The sequence below is a fragment of the Sphaerodactylus townsendi genome, linkage group LG01 (genome assembly GCF_021028975.2).
Source record: "Sphaerodactylus townsendi isolate TG3544 linkage group LG01, MPM_Stown_v2.3, whole genome shotgun sequence".
Lineage (NCBI taxonomy): Eukaryota > Metazoa > Chordata > Lepidosauria > Squamata > Sphaerodactylidae > Sphaerodactylus > Sphaerodactylus townsendi.
This window is the reverse complement of record NC_059425.1, coordinates 122115035-122135460: the sequence shown is the minus strand read 5'-3', so window position 1 is coordinate 122135460 and position 20426 is coordinate 122115035. Positions and strand designations below refer to the sequence as shown.

At 42.4% G+C, this 20426-nt stretch overlaps 1 protein-coding gene across 8 annotated transcripts in view; it reads right to left on the bottom strand.

The window, feature by feature from the left end:
* Window positions 1-20426, bottom strand: part of AK9 (adenylate kinase 9) — a 94378-nt gene that overhangs the window by 70472 nt on the left and 3480 nt on the right. For 7 of the 8 annotated variants that reach the window (XM_048492898.1, XM_048492906.1, XM_048492913.1 and 4 more), the window contains exons 4-12: window positions 17596-17648; window positions 15328-15424; window positions 12263-12375; window positions 9443-9637; window positions 5408-5533; window positions 2762-2836; window positions 1610-1708; window positions 977-1116; window positions 717-897 (exon numbers count right to left, since the gene is read on the bottom strand). In XM_048492898.1, the coding sequence (XP_048348855.1) occupies window positions 717-897; window positions 977-1116; window positions 1610-1708; window positions 2762-2836; window positions 5408-5533; window positions 9443-9637; window positions 12263-12375; window positions 15328-15424; window positions 17596-17648 (1079 nt within the window). Of the gene's footprint in view, window positions 1-716; window positions 898-976; window positions 1117-1609; window positions 1709-2761; window positions 2837-5407; window positions 5534-9442; window positions 9638-12262; window positions 12376-15327; window positions 15425-17595; window positions 17649-20426 lie in introns of those variants that run through there. The other variant, XM_048492920.1, reaches the window with a different exon arrangement.

Sequence of the window (20426 nt, the reverse complement as noted above, 5' to 3'; positions counted from 1 at the left end):
TACAGTTTGAGGAAGGAAGGGATCATATTAGCAGCAATAATTCAGCATCAGAATAGATCGGACTAGCAAGAATTATTTAAGGTTCAGGGCTCCTTTTTTTAACCTGCAGTACAGGAATTAAGTTTGAAGCCCTCAGTCTAAGGGAATTTCATTTGTTCCTCACATAATTAAAGTCCATGATTTCTTTAAGCGTTGCTCTCCAAAGGGATAATAACCTTTTCCATTTTTTCATACCTGCTGCATACCCTACATCCCTAAGCTGGTCTTGATATTGTTCCAGAACGCACACACAAGAGCTCTGTTATAGACCCTCCCTTCACAGAGGCTCTAGGTCACAACATTACCTCTGTGCATTATAACCAGAGAGTGATTGTTTGGGAAAGGTATATTATTTGAGTGTTTGATCTTGGGCATCTTGGGCATGCCTGACATTATTTTCATTAAATAAAAATATTTTAAAATCTGATTCTTGCACAAATAGTTTAAGTCAAGTGGCCCCTTTAAGACCAACAAAGTTTTATTCTTGGTACAAGCTTTCATGTGTGTGCATACTTTTTCAGATAACATGTACCCAAAAGCTTATACCAAGAATAAAACTGTATTGGTCTTAAAGATGTCACTGGACTAAAATTTCTTTCTGTTGCTTTAGACAAACATGGCTACCCAAACGAATCTTCATTCTTAGAAGTTAATAACACAAATTTATTTATATTTACCTTTCCTGTATAGTAGTTTGCAATTGCCTGACACAGGGTTGACCTCCCAGAAAATGGAGGTCCAATGATTAAGACTTTACAAGGTGGAAGTGGCATAGGTGGTAGTAGGAAGGGACGAGGATTCAGCATGAATGTGTTCAGGGCTTCCTCGGTTGACAGTGTGTACATCTTACCTAAGAAACTAAAAAGAAAATGGAGATATAGTACTATAGTTTTAGAGGGGAAGAATTCATATTAAGGCAAGCTTAAGTCTGTCTTACCTGACTGCAAAATCTGGTGATCCCATAACAATTCTACCATCTTTTAAAGCCACAGGACATGCTCGTCCCCACCTGCTGCGCCGCCATCTATATCTAGGGGCTACAAGTTTGTAAGCTGCAAGAGTCCGAAAAATTTCATCCTGTTTGCCAGAACAACAATTAAAGCATGAGTAAATTGTGCTACATTAAAAAAATGATCAGAAATTTACCTTCACACAATTTCCAACACTCATGAATTGAACTTACAGACCATAAGAAGGAGAAAATCAAAATGGAGTAAAGAACTAAATTAGCTCTTGTGGGTTTTTCAGGCTGTGTGGCTGCGATCTGGTAGTTTTAAAACCCAGAACAACCAGCTACCACCAGCCACGAAAGCCTTGGACAATACAGTTTTAAACTATTTGCTTTGGAAAGACAGCACATACATGGAATAAAAATTAAATGACAGAAAACAATAAACTGTGGTAAGCTGACAAATCAGGATCAACTCATCCTCCTTGATCCTATTCTTTCATTGGTGCTGTACATCAGCATTTAAAACACGAGATCATTTTCTTAGGTCTGTAATAGCAATGCCATTCTTGCAGACACACACTATCACTGAATCACAACACAAGCAAGTATCAGGCTTACCGATTCCAGTCCTTCCATAATTTCTTCTTCTGCGCTTTGAAGTCTGGTTATAAGAGCTCCATTTCTCAGACCCATGGACTGAAGATGGGCTATTACTGACTAAATAAACAACAGCATATTGAATACATTACCATTTAATGACTGAATTAGTAAGGATTGTATGCTATAAAACATAGAGTCAGCAAAAGCATGGGAAACTTGCTTCAGTGTAATTCAAAACTATCAATAATTTTAGCTTATAGTCTAGTAGTGCTTCAAATTTGTAATCTGCTGCAGGTGTGATGTGTACTCATAAGGGATTCATTTCAATGCATGGTTGCGTTTTCTCTGCACGTATGTTTTTCCAATTGGGTGGAACTGCACCCCTCCCCGTTTAAGTATGGAAGAGAGAACCTTGTATAGCAGATATGTGCAAGCATCTTCATGAAACTTTAGAAAAGAGCATATTTTTGTATCACATTTATAAGAATAAAATTAAAATCTCTGCATACATAACAAAACACTTTTGGACACCACTTCTCAAACATAATAATTCACTCTAGTCACTGAAAAGAGAAGAGACCATATCTCTTTGGTAAAGTACATGCTTTGCATGCAGAGTCCCCCTGGCTGAATCTCTGGCTGGCATCTCTTTTTACTGGACCTTAAATAGCAAGGGTGACAAACATCTCCAGCTGAGACCCTAGATAGTTGTTGCCTGTCAAAGACCATATTGAGCTTAGATGGTGGACCAATGGAATTATCCATATGTTTCATATATTTACTGGTAAAATATTTTTATTCAGACACTGAAATTAAACCTTATAAGTATGAAAACATTCTTGATAACATATTTATCTCCATCTATCAAAAGACTGAGATGATCAGCCTGACCTAGAAACCATTTCAATGAAGATTTGTGTATCTGACTAATGTGTAACTAATTTTTGAACTAGCTTGCTGTTCAAGCAAATCACATGGACTCAATTTGTGGATAAAGCTACAAGTGTATTATTATGGAATTGTACAATGTTCATTGGCATTAAATAAAGCCATGGCTCTTACAAATTTGCACAACCATTATTTTAAACACAGATATTCTTGAAATTGCAGAATGGGCTATAAGAATAAACCAGGTTTCTTTGTAATATGCATTTTATTCTGTGTACTTACTGTAAAGAGTTCATCTGAAGATTTATTCCCATCAAGTTCAATAAGATACTGGGAATCTTGCTCAGCCATTAATTCCTGAACATTTTAAAGACATAATGCTTTTAAAATCAGTACAGTGATTGGGAAAATACTGCATCTGACCTGATTCTATTCCTACGAAATCTAATGGCAAAACTTACAATTGTTAGACATTTGAAAATGGTTTGTGCAATTGGATTCACTTTTAGAAACAGACATCTATATTAATAATGCCTATAAAACTTTAGTTGCAATATATCATACTTGGCAAAAACATATGAACTTAAGACTACTCTTCAAGTGTCTTGATGATAATGCAGACAGATCATATTGGTTCAAAAACTCATGGACCTTATCCACACCCATGTGTAGTTGCCCAACCTTTGTTTCACCCATTTTCTCCTCCCCCTTTAAAAAAACCATATTTTTGTTATATCACATTAGTAATGTAATGTTAAAGCAGAGACACAAGCCAGATTCATTGATACAGGTTTGTTAATTTCACGTAGAACTTGAGATCTTAACATTCAGGCAGAGATACAAACTAGCACGATGAAGAGAATCAGCTTTGTCAGTTTCACATAGAACTTGCAACCTGAACAGTCAAGCAGATATGAAGAAGCAGGGTCCAGGGGATCAGCTTTGTTAATTTCATATTGAATGACTCATTTAATGTTAGAGCAAAACTTTATACAAAAAATACATCCAAAGCATAAAGAAGGTGCAAGCTTTCTATTCAGGGCACAAAAGCATATATATGTAGCAATATTTGGTAAATAGTAAATAGAGAACTACCTCTACAAAACAGACTATCTGAACATAAGACCACTACAAAATGGAAGGAAATTAGTAATGGGAACAATGATCCTACATTTGTCACAGTTTGATAAGCACCAAGAATACTTAAGGTTTCTCCATAATCCATAATTGGGCTGGCATGTGTAAAGAAGGCTTGCTGCAGAAAAGGGTACCTTACTTTGGGGGATCTAGTTGTGATGGTATACAATCCTATCTCTTTTTTGTTGATTTCATTCCTACTTTGAGAATGGAAAGAAGCAAAACTCATTTTATCCTGACTAGTGGTATAATTGAAGGCTAATTTATACAATACTAGCAGGGCACCCGTGCTTCACTACGCCTCTCTATGAATTTCGGGGTGACATTCAGCATACTTCTTTACTGCCTGTTTGTGAACTTTGGGGTGACATGCAGCATATTTCCTCACAGCCTGTCTGTGGACTGATGGGTTTGTTTTCACATTATTTTGCAGCAGCTTCCTGTAGTTGTCTTTTCCAAATGCAAAAGTGGTGTAGTGGCTAAGAGCAGTGGCTAAGAGCAGGTGCACTCTGATCTGGAGGAACCGGGTTTGATTCCCAGCTCTCCCGCTTGAGTTGTGGAGGCTTATCTGGGGAATTCAGATTAGCCTGTGTACTCCCACACACACCAGCTGGGTGACCTTGGGCTAGTCACAGGTTTTCGGAGCTCTCTCAGCCCCACCCACCTCACAGGGTGTTTGTTGTGAGAGGGGAAGGGTAAGGAGATTGTAAGCCCCTTTGAGTCTCCTACAGGATAGAAAGGGGGGATATAAACCCAAACTCTTCTTCTTCTTCTTCTTCAGTGTGTTATTGCTCTCTTTCACCTGGTGGGCTCCAAAAGACGTCATTTGGAAGCAGCCATTGTATTTTTGGAATGCAGAAAGGAAGTGTTCTGCCATTGGATGCTGATGAGTGAGAAGGCTGTGAAGAAGTACAGGGTAGGGTTGAAGGGCAGGGAGCTGGACTGTACCGCTACTGCAGCAGATTCCTGGGGACTCATCCCACCACTTCAGAGCACGACACCAAGCACAGGGTGATCGGAGGCCGAGAGCAATAAACTTGTCTCCATAGTAAGCAATGTGATGTTCATATGCAAAACCCGACAAATGTTTAGTAGTCCAAGGTGATAGTGTGGTTTGTAAACTGGTTTGATAGTATTTGGCTGTAGTGGTGTTGTTAACGTGAGTGTGGGTGGATAACTTGGACAGGCACTGCAGCTGGCACTTGTCCAAGCCCTCCCGGCTTCCTGGGAGGCCATGGGAGGGCAGAAGCTGGCTGTTGGGAGGCGGAGGGGGGGGGGGGCATGGCGCCGCAGCAGAGGCCTCCCTGCCATGCAGCTGGGCCTGGCCTCAGATGCCGGCGTGATACCTCAGTGGGGGGATTGGGCTGGCATGTCCAGCCTCTCCCATGGTACTAAAGGCCCCTCCCCTGCCGGTGCACCCAGCATGGGGGAAACCACTGGCCACTGGCCGGGTCATCGCATCATGTGAGAGGCTGGCTGTGGGGGCCTGGCTGGTGCTTGGCGCCTTCCATATGACCGAAAGGTATGCACCTGGGGATATGGGCTACCCTATAGGCGGTATGCCACTGGCTTGAAACCACTGTAAATTTCCACTAGCAAAAGGGATTTTTGAGAGTGGAGCAGAGCCTTCTTGCCTTTCCCCTAACACTACACCCAAAATATACCCCCCAAAATTCTGGTCCTGGAGTGCCAGAGAGGAGCATGAGGGGAGGAGCTGGTGCTCTGCAGTGGAAGAAAGTTGAAGCCCCCACCCCCCTTCTCTGCTGGATCCAATACCTATTTTGTTCTTACCTCTAAAGGATGTAACACAGTATCCCTGTAAACTTCGATTTTTTGTTGTACGTTTTCTAAAAAATCTTCTGGTCTCTGAACTAAATGAGGTAAAATTTCTGTCAGCATATACTGATCTGTTGCTGCCTGAAAGGAAAAAGATTCTTACTTAGCTTCATGATCATCATTGTCTCCCTCTAATAGCAACCTTGATGGTTAAATAACCAGTGAAATGGGATCACTGACAGACATGGTAGGGGATTTTGCATGTTAAGGAGAGATTTCCTTGGTATGCAGAAAAACACTACTCTGTAATTTTTTAAAAAAATCTCCAAAAACAGTCTGATGAGTACTGTGCCAGCCCTCAGTTAACCATCAGTTAAGGTGACAGGGAGATCTGGATCCTATTGTACTGTTGCTAGTCAAGGCTGATATAGTCATAGCCTGCAGTCAGACATAATGAGAACTCAACTCAGAAGCCTTAAGGTTCATAACTAACCCTAAGCCTTCATCATAGGGATATGAGTTCAACAGTCAAGTGTCAAAACAGACAAGATATTGGGAGATCTATGGCTAGGTGTTTCCAGCATCTTTTAGAACACAATTACAGTTGTGCAGAGTTCCAGCTCAGATTGGGGAATCATGACAATGTGAAAGAATTAAACTTCTCTTCTCTTCCCTTTGCAGCCCTACATAGCTATATCACAACATGTCCTTAAAGGAAAAATCTGGAAAGGTGAATTCGTAAACCTGCTTGTCTGTTGAATAGAGCATGTAGATTTGACTGAATCATACCTATTTTTATAAGAGTTCCATTGGTTTCCTGCTTCTGAATTCAACTCAAGATACAGATTCTTTAAAGCACTTCATGACTTGCAACCCACATACCTTAAGGACCATATACACTGACGTAATTCCCATTGGGCAAGGTGTGCAGCTGCCCAGGGCATCACCTTGTGGGGGGCATCAAAATGCTGGGTTCGTTTTTGGGTATTTTTAGTGGTTTTCAATTTTTGGCCTGCAGGGGGCGCAGTTTTTAGGATAGCAGGGTATCATCAGGAGACTGTTCTTATGCTACCCCCCAAGTTTGGTGAGGTTTGGTTCAGGGAGTCCAAAGTTATGGACTCCCAAAGGGGGTGCCCCTATCCCCCATTGTTTCCAATGGGAGCTACAGTGGAGATGAAGGCCACAGCTCTTTGAGGTCCATAACTCTGGCCCTCCTGAACCAAACCCACCAAACTTGGCGGGTATCATTAGTGAAGTCTGTTGATGAGACCCTGAAAGTGCTCTTGAGATTGTGTTTTCAGAAATGTGTTCTTTCAGTGCCTGTAATCCCCATTGACAGATTAGTATGGAGTAGGGTTCAATGTAGAATAAAGATTCTTGGGCCAATTTCAGTGGATGTTCTTGTAGTGAGGGCATTCCTTGGATCGTATCATCACTAAAATTTCAGGGCCCTCTGCATCATCTGAGACTGTTGTGATGGTATTCTTCTGTTTGGTGCAGTTTGGTTCAGGGAGTCCAAAGTTATGGACCCTCAAAAGGGTATCTCCCTTCTCCTTAGCAAAGAATGTGGGATGGGGTACTTACTCCCTTTGAGGGTCCATAACTTTGGACCCCCTAAACCAAACTGCACCAAACATGGGGGGTCCCATCAGGACAGTTTCCAGATGATAACCTGAAATTTTGGTGCCAATACATCCAAAAATGCGCCCCCTTCAGGAACATCCCAGAAATTTGCCCAAGAATCTTTGTTCTGCATTGAGTTTTCTGTATTGCTGTCAATGGGGGTTGCAGGCTGAGGGGGGCACATTTCTGGAATTGCACAGTCTCAAAATCCCCTTTGATTGTTCAGGAGACTGCTCCTGATGATACCCCCCAGGTTTGGTGCAGTTTGGGTCAGGGGGGCCAAAGTTATGGACCCTGAAATCTGTAGCCGCCATCTCCTATTATCTCCCATTGGAAACAATGGGGGATGGGGCACTACTTTGGGAGTCCATAACTTTGGACTCCTTGAACCAAACCTCACCAGACTTGGGGAGTAGCATAAGGACAGTCTCCTGATGATATGCTGAAATTTCCGTGCTGATATGTCTAAAGATGCACCCCCTGCTGGCACCAATGTCCTGGTGCAAAAAAAATTTGGTCGTGGTGGAGTGGCCGCCCATGCGGGGGGGGGGGGGAGCATCCAACTCAGGTTTTGCCCAGGGCTACAGTTTGCCCAGGGCTGCCTCGTTACGCCCCTGACCATATCTATTGGTATGAACCTGTGCTATAGCTTCAGACTTCCCAGAAATTTCTTCTGGCTGTTCCCTCATCCAAGACTTTCAGATCATGGGTATTACCATGGTGGAACACTCCATTTGGAATTACCTTCCAGAAAAGGTTGGGAAGGCACCTACCTTCAGGATACGCTACATATCAGTTCTGTTTAAGAGAGCTCTTGAAGGAAGCTAATTTGTTTAGCTGATGCCTGCTTTCATGGGATTAATAAATGTTTTACTGTTTCTGGTTGTAGTTATTTTGTTGTTAGTTTTTTAACAACTTAGTGTGCCCCAACTGGCACAGCACAATTTTTTAAACTATTTTGACTCCCCTGAATGCAAAAAAGGTGGGATTGTTAAATAATTGTTAAATAAATATTTGTTGTTAAATAAATATTTTCATAAATGACCTGGAAGTAGGGGTGGGTAGCGTGGTGGCCAACTTTGCAAATGATACCAAATTATGTAGAGTGGTGAGAACCACAAAGGATTGCGAAGAGCTCCAAGCGGACCTTGATAAATTAGGTGATTGGGCTAAGAAATGGCAAATGCAGTTCAATGTAGCTAAATGTAAAGTGATGCATATAGGGGCAAAAAATCCAAACTTCACATACACACTACAGGGGTCAGTGCTATCAGTCACAGACCAGGAAAGGGATTTGGGCATCTTAGATGATAGTTCCATGGGAATGTCAACTCAATGCATGGCAGCTGTGAAAAAGGCAAACTCTATGCTGGGGATAATTAGGAAAGGAATTGATAATAAAACTGCAAAGATTGTCATGTCCTTATATAAAGCAGTGGTGCGACCGCACTTGGAGTACTGTGTCCAGTCTCTCAATACCACATCTCAAAAAAAGGATATCGAAGAGATAGAAAAAGTGCAGAGAAGGGCAACAAGGATGATTGAGGGACTGGAGCACCTTCCTTATGCGAGGAGGCTGCAGAGCTTGGGACCTCTTTTAGTTTGGAGAGGAGACGCCTGAGGGGGGATATGATTGAAGTCTCCAAAATTATGCATGGGGAGGAAATGCTGACAGAGAGAAATTTTTCTCTCTTTCTCACAATACTAGAACCAGGGGGCATCCATTGAAAATGCTGGGGGGAAGAATTAGGACTAATAAAAGGAAACACTTCTTCACGCAACGTGTGATTGGTGTTTGGAATATGCTGCCACAGGAGGTGGTGATGGCCACTAACCTGGATAGCTTTAAAAGGGGCTTGGACAGATTTATGGAGGAGAAGTCGATTTATGGCTACCAATCTTGATCCTCTTTGATCTGAGATTGCAAATGCCTTAGACCAGGTGCTTAGGAGAAACAGCCGCAGAAGGCCATTGCTTTCACATCCTGTGAGCTCCCAAAGGCACCTGGTGGGCCACTGCGAGTAGCAGAGAGTTGGACTAGATGGACTCTGGTCTGATCCAGCTGGCTTGTTCTTATGTTCTTAAATATTTTTTTAAGACAGAGTATTTATCTCATCTAGTATTAACTGGAATAATTTACATGGGAAAGAGAAAAATTATTCCACATCATCCATAGTGTAATTGACCACACTCATGGTTATAAATTCATTGTATATGTTCATTAGATATTTAACCATTTGCATGGCAACTTCATTTTATTGGGAAAATATATGACATTTTGTTTGAATATTTTTATCCTTGTCTTTATTGAGAAATAGATTTTGTCTTCAGTTACAAACAGAACTGAGGAAAGCATATTCCACAATCTGTTTCTGAATGACTAAGTTTCTCACAGTATTCTTCATGCTTCCTGTTCAACTGATCTACCTCAACTGCCTCATCTTCTTCTTCCTCCTCTTCTTCTGCTTCCTCCTCTTCTTCCTTGGATTTATTTGGCGACTTCTTCTTTTTCCTCCGCTTTTCAATAATTTCAGGATCCCATTCATCTCTCTGAAATATTTGTCCTGTTGTATAAAGTTGTCTTTGTCCAGAGAGTCTTTGGCACAAATCATAGTCAGGACACTAATTTAAAAATAAAAGTATTGTTATTTACATATAACAACAAGAATGTCACAGTAGAAATTCAAAGGTATATGAACTATACTGGTCCCCAACAATGGTGAGTACTTAATGGTTCAAGAACTATAAAGGTACAAAGCACAAAGTTCCTTAAATACAATATTAATTCGCTAAATGGTTATTATCAGGATCACAGTACCCAATTTCTGTAGATCTATATTTTTAATAACAAATATAATTTGTTTTTGTCTTGGAAACTGAATCTAATCAAGGCTTTTCTCTCCTAGTAAACTTAAGAACCTTAGCTCCTTGTAGAACCCAAGGCCATTTGTTGATCTCACACTGGCAGCCCAATCAAGAGCCCCTGGAGGCTGGGGACAGTGCCACTGTGGCGACGCCCTGCCACCTCCAGAAAGCTCTCTGGCAGAGTGGGGGGGGGGGAGATAACCCCTCCCCCATTCCAGAAAGCCTTCTCTAGGGCCCAGACTGCAGGACAACTGCCTACAAATCCAAGATGGAAGTTGACTAATGTTGGCTCCATCCCCCGCAACACTCTGGCATGCCCTTCCCCCCATGCTGGCATCCAGTCAGGACAACAATACAGCTCCACAGCAGTCCAGACTTCCAGCTTCCACTGGTGTGGAGTTGAGGTGTTGCCACCTACTGGCACCTTTGCCCTCTCCACTGGGGCAGGTACCCCTTGCACCAATGGAGGGGGCAAATTCGTCTCCATAGCCCTGTGCTGCCTTCTCAACTGGATTCACCTCCCCTATTTGAATTGGGCTGTTATACCTCTGTAAAATTAAAGAATACCAGCATTTTCAGAATGTAAGGCCGTTTCCGCACGGGCAGAAAATGACGGCCTGGAGACGGTAAAAACACCGTCTCCAGGCCGCCATTTGCACGAGGGGCGCAGCTGCAGCGCAGCCGCGCCGCCCTCGCGCCGCCCGCCCGGCCTGGAGCAGGTGTTTCCCCAGAGCGCTTCCTAGCGCTCTTTTTGGGGAAACGCCGCAGTGAAGCCGCTGCCGAGCGAAAGGCAGCGGCTTCACCCGACTCCCCCACCCGGCACTCACCTTGTCCCTGGGCCTCCGGTGCATCGCCGAGGCCGCAGGGACCTACCCCCCTGCCCTGCGCCGCTTGAGCAGGCGCGCAGGGCCAGGGGGGCGTGTCCCCAGGCCTCCGCGACGCGCCGGAGGCCCAGGGACAATGGCAGGCTCATCTTGGCGCCCGGCACTCCGCGGCGCCGGCTGCCCGCCTCTTCCCGGGACCGTCCGTGCGGACGGTCCCAGCGTCTCCCAGCTGCCATGCGGAAACGGCCTAAGAAAAGTGTCATAGACCACTTCAAGACAATAACAAAGGGACCTTTTTGCTAACACCATATAACTGCTAGACTGATTCACTGATTATTTTGCAATATGTAGTCCCCATGAAATGGAACACCTTTTTCCAAAGGGATATCCAAAATTATCAGGACTCTACCATGTCTGACAGAAAGGGGAAAAAAGAAAGAAGAGGAGGAGGAGGAGGAGGAGGAGGAGGAGTTTGGATTTATATCCCCTCTTTCTCTCCTGTTGGAGACTCAAAGGGGCTTACAATCTCCTTTCCCTTCCCCCCTCACAACAAACACCCTGTGAGGTGGGTGAGGCTGAGAGAGCTCCAAAGAACTGTGACTAGCCCAAGGGCACCCAGCTGGCATGTGTTGGAGTGCACAAGCTGATCTGGTTCTCCAGATAAACCTCCACAGCTCAAGTAGAACCTCAATGTTGAATTGATTTGTACTCATTTCCTGGACCTTCTTTGTATTGAAAGGAGGTGGTAGCTATCTTAGAGGACCAGAAAAAATGATGAAATTGGAAAGTTTGAGTTTTGAAAAACTGATCAGTGGAAAATAATCCCTAGCAGAATGCCATTAAAACCACTATGATTGCCCAAGGAATTCCACAGATACAGGCATTTTGTGGTGGCTATTCTGGAAAAATTGGGGGTTCCATTAAAAAAAAAACATTAGTGGGGAAGAATTCTCAGAGGCCCAAGGGATTCCAGAGACACAAGTGGTTTTATTCACAGTGGCCACTTTAATATCAGGAGGTTTTTTTTCTACAGAGAAGCACACTCCTGTCACTTCCTCCAAACAACACAGAACAGCATTTTCATCTTTTGATGGGACAGAATAAAGCAATCAGTGGGGGAATTAAAGCAAAATTGACAACCAATTTGCTAGTTTCAATTCTGGAGCTTTATAGAAGAGGGATAACATTTTAGAAAAGGTAATGGTATATGTAAGGTGGGATGAGGAGAAGAATTTGTGATTTGGCAATCCACATATTAAAATACTGCACTATTAATGTGCTACAAGCTATAAAATAGTTACAAACCCACAATATAAAATATCCGAATTGTGCTTGGGGAAAATGAGAATGCAGTGGTTTGGGAGAAATGTTGCCTGGGAACTAAGTAACTGATTAAACGAACAATGTCAATATTATAGAAAGAGGATCATAAAAAAGCATCTAAGCTTTTAAAGGCAATGTAAATATAGAAAGGAACTACTTTACTCCTACACAATAGTAATTACATGTCCAGAATGATGTTTAAGATTGACTAAGAAATTATCAAAACTGACATTACCTTAATATTAATCAAGAAATCTGGTTTTAATTTAAAATTTCTAATTATTTCTATCTGTTCTGTTATAGTCATGTATTCCTCAGAAAGTGACGGAAAATCACAGAGAACATAGCCTGCAAAAAAAAATCCTATTAAACATGTATTTTTGAAAACAACATAAACTACATTAAATTGATTCAGCTACTAAATGGACATGTAACAACAACAAATGTGTGCATTATCAATATATTTTTTTAAAAAAATAAGTGGCAGAAATTAAAAGAATGGTGTTCACCCAATTATGAACAGGCTATTGCAATATACCAGGGTCCTCAATATGGCAGCTATAGTTACTTGGGCGTGCTGCTGGATCTGAAACTTTGGTTGGATTCTCAGGTCTCCCTTGTACACGTTGTACCTTTTACCAACTTTGGATGATGTTCCAGTTCCAGGCAAACCCAGAAAAGTGTGCTTTGACCACATGGGGAAGTGGACACATTAGAAGGCATTTATTGGATGTTTGCATCTGTTTCTCAGGGAGACGTAATCAACATGCCATTATATGTTTGATGGCTTGCAACTGGGCTGCTATGGTCTCCAGAGCAATTTATAGTGTTTCTTTTACATATTTCTCCACTGCAGAGTAGGCATAGAACACTTTCTAGTGAGGTTAGCACACCAGCATTGGCATCAGCAATGCATTGGTGTCAAGAGGGTCTAAGTTACCCATCTTGATTGCTTTATACTGAATATGCTACTTGATGCATTGTTACTTGTAAACCGTTGGAAAATTAACCCTATGTTTCCCCCACAAGGCTATTAAGTATCTAACGTACAATCTAAAAGTAAAACACATTCTGGTTTTATAGAATGATACACATAGTTGTTAGGGGGATCTGAGTGAGACGCATTCTCGAATCCATGTTCCCATTATATGTAACATAGCAATACTGCTCTGATATATGTAACCAGTCTGCTTCTTTGATATATGTAACCAGCCTATTATATGTTACCACTGCCAACTATGCATTCTTTCCTTGACCTTCACTGTAGTGAAGGTCTGCATTCCTTGGCCTGCATTGTAATAAACTAGGCTTCCCCTGGGTTGACTGTCCCATGAGAAAAGAATTACAACTGCTATCTCATTGTGGGCAGCAACCCAGGTGGCTCTCCTGCTATCTGTTGCTGACCTTGGGACAGTCTCAGTTTCAGAGACTGACTCTGGGAAGTTGGGGGTGTGTGTGCTTGTGGGACATATGAGACTGTAGATGTCAACTTTGTTAGAACTGGCTTTTACTAAGTATATGCTTGCCTACCTCATCAATAAACGCTGCTGATTTCTAATCCAGAATTCATGTATTGACTTGAGGTACTGAGACCTAACATTAAGCCAGTTCTCCCTGATCCCCGTGCCTTTCTCCATTCCTATAATGATGAATGGGGCTACAATCAGGGCAACAGTCGACAAAAATGGGGACCAAGGTGTGGACAGGGGGGTTGTCAGTAGTGCCCATGTGGACCCTGGAGAGGAGACCCTAGAAGGCACCCACGGTGATGCGGTCCTGACTTGGGTGGAAGAAACTGAGCTCGGAAGAAACTTGGCTCTGCCAAGGGGCTTGGTCCATGGCCTTGAGCTCCTACCCCAGGGAGCAGGTGGGGCATACCACCTCTCACTAGGTCTTGTGGCTAGGGGTTATACTGAAGCTCCACACAGAGGACATTGAAGGGGGCGAGATGCTGGAGATCGAGCAAAGGGACCCACTGTACATGGAGAGAGGGCAAGTGAGAGAAAAGGCCCTGCTCTGACGGAGCCACAAAGAGTTGAGATGGGACCTCTGCCTCCTGCAGCAATAGATGATGGATCTGTGCATGGCCCCCATGGTGGGTGTTCCAGTGGGCCCTGGGGCTGGAGGAGGTGGCCAGGCCATGCAACAACCAGTGGCACCTGGAGCTGGGGCAGGAGCTCCAGCACCCCAAGCTCCCACTCCCCAGGGGCTTTGACGAGGAAAGAAGGAGTTGATGGCTACCTTTAATGAGGAGGCAGGCTGAATGAATCCTTGGGCTAAGTTTTTTATCAAAAAACTCCCGGAGGGCCTCGGATTCCTGGGGGCTTATTGCGTACAGCCTCCCTTTTGATGGTGTTCATATCAACCCAGTTGGGATTAGAAGTTACGACTCGGAGTAAAGTTAAGGCAGCAGCCACCCTCACTTCACACCGCTTAAAACTGCCACTGGGTGAATCTCTGGAGAACGAACTGAAAGAGGCCAGCTGCCAAGACCCTGAACTCAGAGAGATGGGGGATGATCTGAAAGAAGAGGGGGGTTTATGGTGGTGGGAAGGGAAACTGTATGTTACTTAGGCCCTCCAGGGGCTTTGTGTATTTATCTACCCGTAACCTTAGGGGATTGCAAGGGAGTTTCAAACTGGGAGACGTTTATTGGGTCTTTCAAATTGAGACGGGTTATTAATCCTCTAGCGATTGAATTGGAATTACCCAAAAACTTGTGTGCCATACACCCTGTGTTCCATTGCAGTTTGCTGAAAAAGGCACCCCTGACCTACTGTTGGTATCCAATATTAGCTGTGTCCCCTCCCAAATGGATTGGAGAAGATATGCATCACTAAGTGGCTTCTATCTTGGATTCTCGGGACTATAGGGAGTGTCTCCAGTACCTGGTGTCACGGACTCACTTTCCAGAAGGGTTTAATGAATGGCTTGATGACATGAAAGTGAAAACCCCTCACCTGGTGAAAGCATTTCACAAACTATATCCTCATCACCTGGGTGGGGGAGGGTCTTAAGGGGGGCAGAATGTCAGGGGGACTTGAGTTAGTGAGAGGGATTCTTGAATCCATAATACCATTAGATGTAACAAATCAATACTGCTTTGATATATGTAACCAGCCTGCTTCTTTGATATATGTAACCAGCCTGTTATATTCTTTCCTTGATCTTTACTTTATGGCTTTGCTTGCGTTATAATAAACTAGACTTCCTATAGGTCAACTGTCCTGTGAGAAAAGAATTCCAGACTTAACAATGGTAAGGCATGCTTATAAACAAGATAAAGAAGAAAACAGATACCAAAGTGAGCAACTTCTGGTGTTTCAATTTTGTTCAAAAGCATCTTTACAATCAGTTCTTCAGGGATACTTTGACCTTGAAATAGCAGTTCCTGGATCTAAAGAAAAAACAAATCAAGTATAACATCATTATTCACATTATATACACAAGGAGAAATCCTAAGTGGGCTAACTTAGAAGGACTTCACATTTTATTAAATGGTGATTATTCCTAGAAAATGTTCTTAGAAATGCAGCCACAATGTGGTGCCACATATAATACAGAATTCTTCCAGTCTTGTCTCTATTGCTTTACAGCTAAACCTTTCAAAAATGTGTAAACATGAATGCTGTTGTGGTTAATGTTGAAATGAACAATCTTCAAGATTGTGCTATGGTATAGTGTCATCCTAAACAGTGTTACATCCTTGTGAGTCCATTGACGTCAATGGGCTTACAGTGGACTGCCATTTTGAAACATCCAGGTTGAACGTTCTCCCTCTCTCCTGCTGAAGTGTTTATAGCTCAGGCATGACTGAGGGCATGAGCTCTTGAGCATGAGACAAAAAGAAAGAGGGCTCTTTACCTGTGGATTATAGTCCATGACCTTGGCCAGCAATATTTACTTGGTGCATACCAGCCATGGATGTCTTGTTAACTTTTAAAAAAAATCAACTGTGCATATAAATTTGTTTAAGTTATATTTTTAGGTCTGCTTTGAGTCTTTCTCGGGATGAAAACTGGATAAAAATATATGAAATAAATCAGAAGGATATAACTCTTCTCAGTAGAGTTGCCAACTACCTGGAGAAAAACCATGTCCTGCTTCTAACAGAGGCTTAATTGGAGAAAGGAAGCTTTAACTCAGGAAGACCCTGGAAATCTCGTTGGTCTTTAAGGTACTACAGAACTCAATTCTAGCTGTTCTACTGCAGACTAACATCGCTATGCAGCTGGAACTATATTAATGGGATGTTATTTACCAGGTGAAATTATTTACCTTCATGTTATGAAAAGTTTCAGCTGCCAATTTCTATACATTAAGCCTATCTATTACAGGGAAGAAACATTTCCCACCAGTTATTTATTTATTTATTTAATTTAAAACATTTTTGTCAGGGTTCACAAGGTGGTGAACATAAAAGTAAACTTAAAATATTTAAACAATTAAAAATACAGGGAGGTTGAGGTTTTCCAGGCTATGTTGCTGGCAGTTTTTGCTCCTAATGTTTCGCCCACACTTATGATTGGCATCTTCAAAGGCATGTCACAGTAAGATGTGTTTCTCTCCATGGCACAGTATGGAGTGATTGTGCGGTGGGGGCAGGTGAGGTGCATTTGCACGTGCTTGTGTTAGCATGATCTGGACACAGAAATCCAAAAGGGGGTCAGAGCAAAAAGAGTCTCTGTTTGATTTAACTTACAGAGTCAACTATCCTGTTCGTTAGCTGACGGGTGCCTGAGCCTAACCACAAGTTAGCTTTTGTTAGCCACATCCTATGACAGTTTCCAAGAAGATGTCTGCCTCTCCTGTTCTTTGCAATACTAAGAAAAGTTATTTGCTCTGTAACATTCTGAGTAACCCCCACCTCTTGTCCAACATGAGTTGCTATGCAGAATAAGTATTAACCTTGCTAAATTAGCTTTTGTAAGACGGAACTGCTTGCCATATAAGGTAGCACTCACTGGTGTCATAGAAATTGATAGATTAACTGAGCTAACTGCGCCCACTTGTAATCTCTATAAAAGTTTATGAATGCCTTTGATCTGGGTCCTGAACCCTCAGGTACCAGGATAGCTATCTGTTGCTGATATCAGGCCTAAATAAAATAGTCTCCTGATCAAAAACGGTCATCCAATTGCTGTTTGACCTTGTCTTGTTCATGACTGCTGCCTTGGACAATGGTAACACTTGGGCAGAATTCATTTGTGGATGCATCTGAATGTGTCTGCTTTTTTGTTTTGTTTTTTTAGTACCACAAGCCAGGCTTTGTTGGTTTTCAGACCCTCTTCCTTTTTGTTGAAACTGTCCTGGTGCTTGGAGATTTCAGTGGCTTCCCTGTGTAGTCTGATGCAGGTGAAACATTAGGAGCAAAACTACCAGACCACAATGAAAGCCCGGAAAACCCACAACATCCATTTGATTCCAACCACGAAAGCCTTTGACAATATAATTAAAAATACAGTTCAAATTACGAAACAGTTCAATTAAAAACACAAAAATAACACTAGAAGGAAGACTAGTGATCATTACTGGGGGTAGTCACAACAAATAAAATTTAAACTTTACCTTGAGTCCATATGCTGTGCTGGCTGATATGTTCTCATCTAGAAGCTCTAAAACTAAAAATGATGCATCAGACAGAATCAATTTTCACAACTTTTAAAAATGATTAAGTAGCAAGAAAAAAATTATGTTACCTTTCATCTTATAATTCTGTTCCCAAATACTAGCATCTACACCTACTCCTCTGCAGTGAACTGTAGGAAGACATGTCGGTACATGGAGAGTTGTGCGTCTCATTGCAGGAAAGAAATGTGAAAGTGCCATTCTGGGCACTACAAAAAAACTAAACTTTGAAAAACAGGAAATACATTTATTAGGGATGTGCTGTAACAGTACCTTAAATTCCTTGTTTAGTTTCACGTTGGATATTTCCAATCAAGAACTAAATAGGGAAATATGGGCACTGTCTCAGTTGAGAAATGTCTGCAGGCACACCCTTAGTATTTATGTTTCTTGGGCTGTTTTTGCAAGGCCTGGGGTGTGCAAAATATTCTGGGGTGAGCACGGAAAATATTCCTGTGCAGCCAGGAATTCCACACAGTTCCCGAAGCTGCACAGGGTCTGCCCCAGCGTTGCCCTGCGATATTTACCTTAGCCTGGGATTTTCAAAAATCGCCAGTTTGGAGGTTCTTTCTTAAAAAATCCTGATGTGACCCTGCTTGTGCCTGAACCATGCACAAACCAATCAGGAGCCCAGCTGCCTGATCTCCCCGCCTGACGTTCATTCAAGCTGTCACTCAAAAGCAACAGCCAATCAGAACAATCACTTGGTATATTTTCCTCAGTACAAGCTTTATTTTAAATCAATTAGCAGACCTATTCACTAGTTTTCTCCCTCTGACATCAAAATCTTACTTTAAACCATTAAAAACACAGATCAATTTCTTCCATTCCAAGCACGAACACAAAAACATCAATTGGGAGCAGGTCAAGTTTCTTTCTCCCGCCCAGCTGACTGATCTCCCTGCCTGACATCCATTCACTCAAAAACATCAGCCAATCAGAATGCAGGACACTGGGAATGCTCAGACATGCTTCTGAAGTAAATACAGAAGTCCGGCTCATGCGGAGCAAACTGGAGCATTTCAACTCTGCTCCTGGGCAGAAGCGGAGAGCCATGCAAAGGAAGAAACCGGGATAAAAAAGCCCAGCTATATGTAATCCCAGTTCAACCCCAGTGTAATTGTGCCATGCAAAAATAGCCTTGGTTTCCTTGTATTACATTGGCTTAGAAAACTGTAAGTTGAGCTCCGTTGTGAAATGTAGCTTTCTTGCCTCTTCCATGGCCCTTTCCCCACTTACCTTAAGCCCCGCGCTACTCGAGGAGAGTAGCGCTTGGGGTCAGGCACTCCCACTGAGAGGTGCGGCTGAGCAGCGCTTACGCCTTGGCAACTTGCTGCTGTCGCGCCCCTCAGCGTGAGGCATTCCTGGCGCTCTTTCAAAGGGCGCCTTGCGGGGTCGTGGGGACGCCCGGGCACGCGCCAGGGATGCCGCGCGCTGGGGATTGCCCTCGGAAAAGGGTAAGTGGGGAAAGGGCCCATCTTGCTGCAGCCATGAGTACTCCCTGGAAGCCTCACTTATGGTTTGGAAAATCATTGGTCCATTGTGAAATTCAATCCAATCCTTTTGAGCATTGTGAAATTACTCATTATGTCATGTAATAGTGAAGGATGCTGCACAGGGAAGAAGAGCTGGTAAAAGTTATCCCTCTCCTCTTGCATGAGAGAAAGTGACCTTCTGGCATCCAATTTGGGCATTGTTCAGGGCACCTTGCTGGTAATTGACAGGGTTTTACCCAACCTTAGTAGAATGGCAGAATATAAAGACACTATATACAATAAAATGAAAAAATAACTAAGAAAACAGCTGTCTGAGAGATGTCACCTATGTCAGATTAAATATTAGTGTTTGTAGCTAAAACAGAATGCACTAATCCATAACTGAATGAACAGAACAACATTAACATAGTTTAATGTAACTTTCCCAAAGTCTAAACATAACGAAACTGATCCAATACTATCCTATGAAGGATTTAATTTTCACAGAACATGGAAGCACTTTTTTAGCCACCAGAGGGCTCTCATGTTTTTCTAAAAAATACAAATGTACCAAGGTTTGCAAAGACTGCAACCCTATTGAAGTAATATTGCTTCCCTTTAATGAAAGAAAAAAATATTGCAGACAAAAAGCAAAGATCCCAGTCTTTAAAATGCATGCGATTACTCAGAAATCACTATAAGAATGGAAGAGCAGAATCTTAGAGAAATCATTTTGTGGGAAACAAACTGGTTAATTTGCCACAGATCCTCAGATTTTTATGCAGAATCTTGCTGATTCTGAATCAGCCCAACAGGGAGAGGAAGTACTTTTTTCTGTCCTGAAACTTTTTTCTGTCAACTATTCCCAAAGCCTGAGTTCCCTGGGTGATAATAATTTACCCATGACCACCTGCAAGTTTCTAGGGGCCCATGGAACATGGCATGCTTTGCGTGTATTACAACTCCCTTCTCTCCCAGCCCTATCACAGACACATTTCCAACTCAATAGTTGTTGCTTTCTCTTCCATCACCACAATCGCTGATGATGGTTCCTTTCCCACCATAATAATGTTGTAAAGAATGACTTATTCTTCCCCACTGGTATCAGCATGTCTAAAAGGAAAAGAAAGAAAGAAAGAAAGAAAGAAAGAAAGAAAGAAAGAAAGAAAGAAAGAAAGAAAGAAAGAAAGAAAGAAAGAAAGAAAGAAAGAAAGAAAGAAAGAAAGAAAGAAAGAAAGAAAGAAAGAAAGAAAGAAAAGCAATTGGTCATTTGGGTGAGATTCTTGGAGGGGGCGG